The 10,784-nt window shown below is 39.5% G+C and overlaps 1 protein-coding gene across 12 annotated transcripts in view; it reads right to left on the reverse strand.

The window, feature by feature from the left end:
* The window catches only part of WNK2 (WNK lysine deficient protein kinase 2), a 231,050-nt gene that overhangs the window by 25,228 nt on the left and 195,038 nt on the right, over positions 1–10,784 (reverse strand). For 10 of the 12 annotated variants that reach the window (XM_027836981.1, XM_027836983.1, XM_027836982.1 and 7 more), the window contains 3 exons: positions 10,435–10,649; positions 8,576–8,773; positions 7,607–7,705 (listed from right to left, as the gene is read on the reverse strand). In XM_027836981.1, the coding sequence (XP_027692782.1) occupies positions 7,607–7,705; positions 8,576–8,773; positions 10,435–10,649 (512 nt within the window). The remainder of the gene's footprint in view (positions 1–7,606; positions 7,706–8,575; positions 8,774–10,434; positions 10,650–10,784) is intronic. The other 2 variants (XM_027836979.1, XM_027836985.1) reach the window with 2 other exon arrangements.

A 10,784-nucleotide genomic window follows, 5' to 3' on the forward strand; every position in this document is an offset into this window, starting at 1 on the left:
CCAGAATAAAAGGGGAATAAACAATAACACTGCAGAATGCCTCTCCAGTTCATCGGGACCTCACTGTCTAAGGAAGTTGTGCACTATCTGTTTCCAAACATGGTGGAGAGAGTATGGTGTGGGAGCTCAGGAAAAGAAAACTGACCAAGTGGTGTACTCTCCCAACCTCACTTCTAATTATCGCACACCACCTGGAAAAATGTCCAAAATAGGTATCTTGGCAGGGCATAATGTTTTAATTGAAAATCTCTCACTATTGCCCCTCCCCCTTCCCCATCCAAGCTATCACTCACTTTCATTCTCTTTACTTAAAATAAAAAGGGACGAGAGAGAGAGAGAGAGTGGGTGTTTGGTTACGTCCAAATCTGAAAAATACTTCAAGGCAAAATTTTCAGCCCACAATGCATGAGCCCAAGCAGTCTGCCACCTACTCTATGTGGGTCTCTACATCTTATTTCACACTTCAGACCCTAACAAAAGCTTAATCACCACTCCAGGGAATAAGAAAGACAGTTCGCCTGGCCCACTTTCTACTAGGTGAAGATCTGAACACTTTAACTACTATTTGGCTTCTAATAAGACAGGGAGAAAAAGAAGAGTATAGTAGAAAGAGAATTAGATATACAGACCATGGTGGGTTGAAGTCCCCACTCTGAACTTACTAGTTATATGACCAGGGATCATAGCATCATAGACAGAAAGCTGGAAAGGATCTCAGAGGTCATCTAGTCCACCTCCATTATACAGATGAGGAAAACTATGGTCCAGGTAGATTAAAGGAATTGCCCCAAGATCACAGAGGTAGTAAATCAGAGTTTGTAGTCTTTCTACTGTAGCCATACTACTCTTGGAGCAAAGCTCTTAACAAAGCTTCTTTGCCTCTCTCTTCCCCAATCTCAAAAATAGGGATAATAATGCTTTTGTTACCTCCCTATTACAAGGCTGTGACAAAGCATTTTGCAAACTGTTAAAAAAAAAAGTTAAATCAATGTAAATTATTATTATTATTATTATTATTATTGTTAGAAGGGGAGGGAGTAGTGAGAGTGGGGGCAGACTGCATAACAGCATAACAGGCCTTTTCTCCTGGAAAGAAAAATTCAGGACAATCACACAAGTGAATCTGATTTGGAATTTATTAAAATCCTGTCTCAATGACACTCTCCTAAGTTGGATTCAAACAGGCACAGTTCTCTGCAACTTAAACCTTTCTTAACCATCATGGCGGCAGTACCACTGATTACATGACTTCTTGCCTTTTTCCTATCAATAACTTTATAGTCAGAAACAGAACTGAAAGTGCCACCACCCAATAATTCTAATAATCATCATCTCAGATAACCCCTCTCAACTAGAATGGAACTTGGAGAAAAGAACAAAGTCCCCCAGTTCTTTCCAGTCCATTTTTCTATCACCAATACTTTGGATACCTCACAGTTCACTACATACAAAAAAAAAATTTTTTTTAAATGGCCAAACATACAGATATGTAAACTTACCAAAATTTTCCCCAGCATCACAGGCCACTGCTAATCCACCATAATGGCATAGATCTAACTTACAAACTTTGAAAAGAGGTTTGAATGAGAAATGCACAAAAGCTAGGAAAAAAAGTATACAATTATATCCAGAAAAAAAACAACTTAGGAAAGGGAAAGGCTAGAAATATGGCATTATGTATCAATTATCATTTTGCAAGGTCTTAAAGACAAAGAAAGGAGGCATTTTCCAACTGGCAACAGTAGGAACTAGAATTAGCAGAAAGAAGGAAATCCGTTTTCTTCAACCTACCATCATCTGTTTTAAACAAAGATTTTCCTCCTAATGAATACCTATATAGCTAGACGGATCAGCAAATAATTATTGCAAAATCTTTACGGTCCTTTTTTTTGGGCCTTTGGTCAAGAGTTTTTTAGAAAGGGCAATTATTTTAATAATCCATAATCACAATAGAGAACATTAAAGATCCTACTATAGCTTTTTCTTCACACAAGGCACCACGGAAGGATAACCTTTAGCAATAACTAAGTAATTCCCTGACTTGTAGACTGCAAACCTGCCTACCTTATTCATAAGATTAGCAGCAAGATTTTCCTTGTCAGGCAGAAATAGAAGATTGCCACCCCATTACTGTAAAAGGGAGAGAAACAAGACCAGATATCTCAGATGCAGTTTCCCATGTTATATGGACAATTCTTAAGCTAGAAAACAGGGAGGAAAAAATAGTAACATCTACCACCACTAGTGAGTTTGGGACACAAGAGATGCCAGAATGACAAGAGGCTCCATGAAATGTATCCATGTAGCATTGTCAGTGTGGGAATTTTTGCCAACAGAACCTGGTCGAGCATTGTTCAGGTTGGTAGCCTAGCTTACTGCTAGAATTAAAGTAGAGATTTTTAGTTTTTGGAGGCAGTTGGTAGCATAGTGGATTGGGCACTGGGCTTGGAGTCAGGAAGCCCTGAGTTCCAATCCAGTTACACACACCCACTAGCTCCGTGACCCTGGGCAAGGCACTTAACTTCTGTCTGCCTCAGTTTCCTCAAGTGTAAAATGGCACTTACCTCCCAGGGTTGTTGTGAGGATCAAATAAGATGATATTTACCATATAGTTGGTCCTACAAAAATGCTTATTTCTTTCCCTTCCTGACCCGAGTCCTACTTCTATCCAACTTTTACCTTAAAGACATAATTAAAAGGTGAAATGGCCAGGGAATCTCCTCTCCCCACCACCTCATTCCTGACATTGGCTTTCATAAAAGCCTCTATCCTTTGGATGCTGACAACTATGTCTCACACAACCTATTACTCTAAAAAAGCTGCTATGCAAATAGAACAACTACAACAAAGAAGAATCTTTACATATCAGTTATTCAAAAACCAAAGAAAGGTTTTCAGATAAATTGTTATTATTTACCCAGAAGGACTGCTTTATAAAGTAGGTCAGGACCTTCAGCCATTCATCCCATTTTTGTTTCTAAGAGAGCACAGTTTGTTCAAATATTTGCAAGATCAAGTGTTTGCTGAAGCATGTGGACAGCAGCAGGGATAGCAGTAGAAATACACAGGTGTTCCTGGTCTCTAAGCCCTGGAAGTACCCACGTCCACCTAGTACCAAGACAGAACCACTGTAATCCTCGAGTTTGAAAGAAAACCAAAAAGGCCTCCATACAGACATTGCTTCACCGTTACAAGGAAGACAACAGTCAGTCAGAACTTTCTCCAACTTATCTATGGAGAGGAAGCATTTCAAACAGTCCCTACTAATTTAAAAATTAGCCATTGGTTTATGACATGGAAAGAAAACTGACTACCTATTGGTCTAAATTTCTAACAGCTAAGCACCATAACCGAATGACAAAATTCTTTCATACTGGAGGAGTCAGGCTTAGGTTTTAATTCCATCTCTACCAAACTATCTGGGTGGCTTTGCACGCCCCATTAACTTCCTTCATCCTCAGTTTAAAATCCTTCTTGGGGTTTTTAGTCAACATTAAAAAAAAAAAAAGACGATCACTTAATTTTGATAATCGACAATTATGATCGATAACATTAAAGACCCTACTGTAAAAACAAAACAAAACAAAACAAAATGACCCCACTGTAGGTCTTTCTTCAGGCAAGGCAGTAGAGCAAGATAACCTCTGGCAATAATTCAGTGCCCTGAAGAACAAAGCACCACTTGATCTAGGTCTTGAAGGATGATGCCATGCATGGGAAGATCATTTGAAAAGTATGAAGCAATGTGGAAACATGAGGTATAATCAACTCACCAATATGTGAAATTCTTAAATTTCTTAAATTTAATTCTTTAATTTTTAAAATTCTTAAATTTAAAATTCCTAAAACATTGTCTGCATGTAAGCTATCTACTTATGAAGTTAACCTCAAAATACCTCAAGAGCTATAGGTTCACATCTAAAATGGAGTAACACTATGCTATGTATGCATAGTCTACAGGCTGGATTTCCATCCTTTTATTTTAAAATCTATTAAACAAAAAACAACAACCCAACTCCCACTGATCTCATACAAAATGCTGCTCTCTGCATTTTCCCAGTCAGGTTCTGAAATGTCTGAGCCAAGAGAAGCCTGGTTTGCTCTTTCCAGTATGCGATTCAGAATAAGCCAAGCAAGTCTAAGAAAAGGGGTCTACCATACACTTCTTGGCAAAAGCTGAGAAGTTGCTGAAATCTTTCATTTTCACTTCAAATCTCAGGAAATGGCTTTAGATGCCTGACCCTGGGGTGAGAAGCTGTCTTGCTAACAACACCTGAGTTCATTCCCTTTTGCCTCTGCTGGTTGATTCTCTTGTCTCCATTTTTACAGCATCTTGTTGCAATTTCCAGCTGCTCCTGATTCCTTTCTCTTAATTGAAGACTTACTGACGTGGGAACACCTCACATACAGAAGAATTGGTGATTTCCTCACTGGAGAATGAAAGCTCCTTAGAATAAACATAACTTTCAGATTGCAGGACCATAGCTATAGATCCATTACTAAGTCAGGGTCAATTAAAAATGAGAAGTTTGGAATAGACATAATGTGTACTTCAGAGAGTTTAGTTCCTGGGCTGTTATCAATTTACAGAATCTTAGCATTGGAAGAAAACAGAGCAGCCATCCAGTCTAACATCCTACCTTATACAGGAACCTCCTCTCTGATGAACCTCAGAGAGCACCTCTGATTTTTCTCCAACTGTTATGAGAATGACTGAACGAGACACGCATCCTGGTTGATATGGCATGCACATGCACACGTAAGAAAAAAATAGATAATCCTTTAATATAAACCATTAGTGGACTCAAGGATTAGTCAAAACCCTCTCCCATGACTAATCATGGCCAAGCCTCAATGTCTCTGTAACTCAATGTCACCATTTGTAAATTGGGGACAATGATCCCTACCCTTCTTGACCTTATGCACCGGTTAGTAACAACAATAGCAATAGTGGTAACTAGCATTTATTCAGCAGTTTGCAAACCATTTTACATATGATATCTCACTTGAATCTCAAAACAACCCTTCAAGGTAGGTGCTATTAGCACCCCCATTTTAACGGTGAGGAAACTGGGGCACACAGAAGTTCAATGACTTGCCCTGTGTCAGACACCTAGTAAATGACTGAGGCAATATTTGAATTCAGGTCTTCCAGACACTGAGCCCAGTACTATATCCAATGTGCCACCTAGCTGCCTCAAATATTCAGCACACGGGTTACCTTAAACCCAAAGTATTATAAATATAATATGTAATATTATTAATTTGATCAGGAATATGAGAGAAAGCAAAGACTAACTAGTAGACCAGCAGGTTGGTGAATATCACATTCTCACTTGAACATTAGGAACCTCATCACTATCACCATCAGCTAACACACAAATTCATTACCCAAATTTGCAAATTATCTATGCCTCTGGTTTTTTTTTCCCCCCTTCTCCTTTTCTCAAACTTGCCTGGTTTCTTGTCTAATTAGCCCCCCCCCCCTGCAAGATTAAAGAAAGGGTAAAGGAAAAACAGAGAAAACAAATAATTGATTCCATTAAAAATTTTGCCTCTCTTTTTAGATGTTGCCCCTAACTTAGTAATAGTTTATTGGTTCCATCTTTAAAAAAAAAAAAAAAGATTTCAGGAATTAAGAGGCATAGATCATAAGGATCTTTCATTTCCCCAAACCTGAAATATCCAACATATTCTGAAGGGAGTCACAAATTGCTCTTAGTCACAAATCACCCATCTATTTAAAATGAAGGTAAGGGTACCAAGTTTGCGATACTGTGCATTTTCAAATGCAATGTCCCCCCAAAATATGATGTCAGCAATTGGTTGATACTCCCTTTTTTTGGAATTCAATTTTCCTTCAGATGCTTATTGCAAAATCAAGAGTAAAACGCTGGCCCAGTATGGCAAAGGGTTGTTTTTGTTGGGGGGAAACGGAGAGAGAGATATACAAAGGTTCCTCTCATTAAAAAATTCCTACAATCACTAATACCCCTTTATTTCTCCTTTCTACAACCTGTATGAAATGAACCTCAAATGAAAGAAAATATATGGCTATTCCAGACAAAACTATATCTGAAATTCATCAACAGCTTGAGCTAGGGAGCAGTAGTCACTGAACTGGAATGAGGTTGGGAGTTTTGAAAGTTCTTTTAAGAGAAGTATATTTAGAAGAGAGCTGGAGCATATCTGAGTGGTCCTTGTGCCTTTGATCTGTCTCACCTCGGTAATGATGAACAATGCAGAACTCTAATGGGGGAGGGAAATCTGGCATTGATGGGAATGGACACTTTGCTCTAATAGAATTTTTGTTTGAGAACATTAGCTAAGTATCATGTGCAAGTGGCCTCTTGTACCTGACCAGTACAATATATCTTTATTGTACAAGTAAAAATTCACATGCCCCCAACCAGCATAAATGCCCAATAAAAAAAGCTTATTTTTACTTTTTAAAAAAGCCCAAACCCAATGACTTTGGATTCAACGGCCAATTGTTCTTGAAGCTAAAAATAAAATGCACGTTGTCAAATGATTAAAACAGGTGCACAGTTATTTGAAATGGAAGTTATTGGATACTGAGAATACATTTAAAAATATCTGAAGAAAATCTGAATAGTATTTTTATTTTGTAGAACTTTGATGAACTGCTAATTGACTTCATCTCTGAGGTCACATGAAGTTATATAAGAAAATACAACATGTTAAGTGCTCCAGCTAGATGATTTGAGGAATGTGTTCCCTTTGGAGGACTAGTTATATCATTCAATTGAAAATTTTAATTTTGGGGAAGAGGGAAGAGAAGGAAAAGGGAAAAAGGAGTGGTTGGGAAATCAGATACTTAAGATCTAGGTAGAAAAATACCACCTAGGAAAATGAATTGGGAAGTACTAGCTGGAGCACTGTTCTAACAGCATTTCCACATGCAGGGAGCAGGGGAAAACAGTAGATATAAACAGTACTGTATGTTGCTTTAATACAGCCCTTTTACAGAAGTTATACCCTTCAGTGACCTTCTAGAATTGAATCGGCTTGCTACATGCATGTCTTCATAGTCCAAACATGTGTGAAAGAGACCATGCGTCTACAGAAGGTTGGGTTTTTCTTTTTGTTGTCGCTGGAACTGGGGACAGCAGACATGTATATTTGCCACATTGCAACTGAAAAAATTTACTTCCAACATAAAAAAAAAAATCCACAAAATACAGAGAGCCTTGGTATGTCTGAGATACAACAGTTTACCACAAGGCTAGTAGTTAGGGATGAGATCTTCCACACATGCTTTTGGTACCCAGGCATGAGCCAAAAGTGGTGCACAAAAGCTTTCTGTGAGAAATAAAAAGTAATGAGTGGTTGATGATGATTGTTTTTAAAAAAGGAAAGGAAAGAAAAAGGGAGAGGGGGAATGTTTGTGTATGTATGTGTATTTGTGTGTGTTTTAACTAAAAAAGATGATTCAGTGGGAAGGGTGGGAGTGAGGGGGAGGCAGGTAGGGCGGGGAAAGAAGGCGTCCTGCCAAACATATCCAAGATATTGATGAGCTCAGAAAAGGGGAAAGGGAAAAGAAAGAGATGGGAAGTGATAAAATACAAAAAGAACCAATACAAACAGATGGACAAAGACACAGGTCCACTGAGGAATCTGGTACGAGGTTTGCTACTAGTTTTATAGGTCACTCTCTCAGACGTTTGGTGGTAAACCGTCCAGCCTGCAAATGAATATAAAGGGAAGAAAACAAAGAGACACTTATAAAGTACAAATAGCTGTGATTCGATGTCTTATACCATCAGTCAAATCAGCTCGTGTTAGTTAATCATCCACAGCTCCATTTTAGCCTATCCAAGGAGGAGTAAGTTAATCAACCATATATGCAAAAAGAATGTAACAGGAACAGAAGAAAAGATGAAACTCTCAGAGAGGGACAGCATTAGCTTTGGCACTTCAACAGTAATTGCCATGAGAGTTTTCAATATATATATGGTGAGATAAGAGAGCCGGGAATTTAAGGAGCTGGGTACTGCTAAAGGCTAGCCCACTTCAGGATTATGATACAGCCACTGTTAGAGCAACTGCAGTGATTTAAAAAGAAAAAAAAAATCCCCATTTCAGTATCAGATAAGAAGTTCACCCACCCAGCATTGGAGACTTGTGCCCTAATCCCCGACTACTTCCACTGCAGGAGGACTTGGGAGTTTAGCATCACTCACGGGAGTTCTCGGCTCCATTGTGGGGGTGCTTGTAAGTAAAATGATCCGGAACCAGAGGAAGGAACACAGAATGGAGAGGTAGCACATCTGACTTCCCTCAGTTAAACCTCTGTGGTCTCAGCTAAGCCAAGTCAGTAGGAAGCCAGTATCCCACTAGACTACTCATAAACGACAACAAAAACCACCCCCAAAATAAGGCTTCTATGCTAATTTAGCTCCTCTGTTAGCTTGATGCAAAGCCTGAATTTTAGAGGGGAGGGAATGAGAAGGTCGCTTATATTTTCCTCTGGGTTAGCAGGAGATTGCCCAGCAACACCAATGATGTCCTACTTTCTTAGTACATGCTGGAAAAGTGTCAAGCCGCAAATCACCTTGGCCTTGCGCTCCACCTCCTTCACTGGCTAAGCCGGAGCAGATGTCAGAAGACAGGGAGGCTTTGACAGAGCAGGGCTGCTGTGTCTGTACTGCCTTTCCGAACGCGCCTGAAGCTGAGGAAGTGATTGCGGTGGGACCAGGCCGCGCTTTAGCAGTGTCTTTAGAGGGAGAACCTCTGCAGTCTGACAAGTTACCTATGGCGGGGAAGAAAGTTGCAAAAGGTGCTATGAGAGAGCTACAGCAGCTGGGAGCAGACACAGGACCCTGTGCGGGGTGAGCCTTGCCTTCAGGGGCCTTATCCCAGGTTCTGCAACCCCCTCGACAAAGTGGAGGGTCTTACCTACGGTCATGAGCCTTACCTGTGTGATCCTACGTGAGACCCTCAACCCCTCTGTGCCTGCATTTATTATAATGGAGATATACCCACCATACCACCTGCCATGTGAGTGTTATGAGGAGAAAGTGGGAAAAAAATTCTTAATGTGAAAATGCATTATTAATTTATATTACTGCTCTAAGAAAGTTAGGTGCCATTAACAATTAGGCTAGGAAATCTCAGTACTTCTAGAGATGGAAGTCTAAGCACAAACAGATTGCTTATCATTATAATTAGTCTTTTGTTAGATGGATCACAATTTGCAATGCAAATGAATCCATTCAGAGAGGAAATGAATAATAAAGACATAAGGAATGTTAAAAAAAACCACAGCTTTCCTTCCAGGTGCTTTGAAATCTTCTTGGATTTACATTTGCCACATTCCCCATATAGACCATACAGCTTTCTGAAGACTCCTTGCTATTGAATGCTATCCTGATTAGAGACTGGTCAACAGCAGCAGGAGAAATCCTCTCACACTGTCCCCCATAGGGCCAAACACTAACTGTAACTATCCAAACTGATCTCTCTCTCTCTCTCTCTCTCTCTCTGTCAAATCAACTCCAAAGAATCTTTTTTTCTTTTCTTTCTTTCTTTCCTTCCTCCCTTTCTTTCCTAATTCAATTCCATCTATATATTAAGCATTATTGTTAGACAAGAAAAAGTAAAACCAAAGCAAAAACACCACCAAATTCAGTTCATGTGACTCATGGTGACAATATTTCAGCTGCTAATCACATTAAAAAAACTGATCAGAGGAAACTAAACTCCAATCACTTAAACTTAAGTACATCAGGTAAAACTTAAGAACATTAGGACTCACAGTGGGATATTTAGGTCCATGACAAGGATCATCACATCATCAAATCATTAAAATTTAACTCCATTTAAGCAGGAATTATCCATTCTTTGTATTTATATCCCCAGCACCTAGTGTGGTGCCTGACCCTTAGTAGGTGCTTAAATGCTCATTAACTAATTAACTCAAGGGTTTATCTACAGCAAATTAAGAGGGAAACACCCACTTTCCTCCCCATTAGATCCAGAAACCAACCGTGGTCCTTGCCTACTTTAGTAAGCCCTCCCACCCCTCACGCCTAATTGGGGCCAGAATTTTTGCAATAAAGAGAAACATAATAATCTGAGGCTACTTCAGTGGTCCAGGAGAATCTGAGTCTCCCCTCTACTCATTCCTAACTTACTCCTATGCTCTGTGACTTCTTTAATGAAAAGGAAACAAATAAACAAACAAAAAAAATTAAAAGGCCTGCTAGGAAACAGTAACCTTGAACAGAACTTTCCACTCTCCTGTCCCAGGACACAATGCAGAATGAATATCCTTGGCCTAGTTCATAGCCAGAGAATGTGAAGGGAGGTGTGTAAGCTAAGGATACACCGCACTCTTCTCTCCCCATCACAAATGCCCACCAGAACACTGTTAAACTCTCCATTTCTCCATGAAGTGAACTGTTTGCCTACTTGTATTGGAGGCCACACTCTTTAACTGCTGCACCAGAGGATTCAACAGCTTCCCAGCTTTTAATTTATTTTTGCTTGTCCTTCTTCGCCGACCACTGGGGGGAGCGGTATGAAAGAACCCCACGTTGGGAGGTAAGGGTTTCCCCAGGCGCAGGTACAAAGCTTCTATTTCATTCTTCTGCTGAGTTTGCAGTTCTGAGATCTCTTTCAGGTGCCTGATGTGAAAAATAGGGGAGAAGAGAAGGGTTTAAGAGGACGAAGGAAAGATTAAGTTTTCTTGTCTAAGCCTGAGCACCTGGAGAATATAGCAATTATTTTATTTCAAAAAAAAAAAAAAAAAAAAAAAAAAC

This window comes from Vombatus ursinus, unplaced genomic scaffold (genome assembly GCF_900497805.2).
Source record: "Vombatus ursinus unplaced genomic scaffold, bare-nosed wombat genome assembly UNPS02014820.1, whole genome shotgun sequence".
NCBI classification, from domain to species: domain Eukaryota; kingdom Metazoa; phylum Chordata; class Mammalia; order Diprotodontia; family Vombatidae; genus Vombatus; species Vombatus ursinus.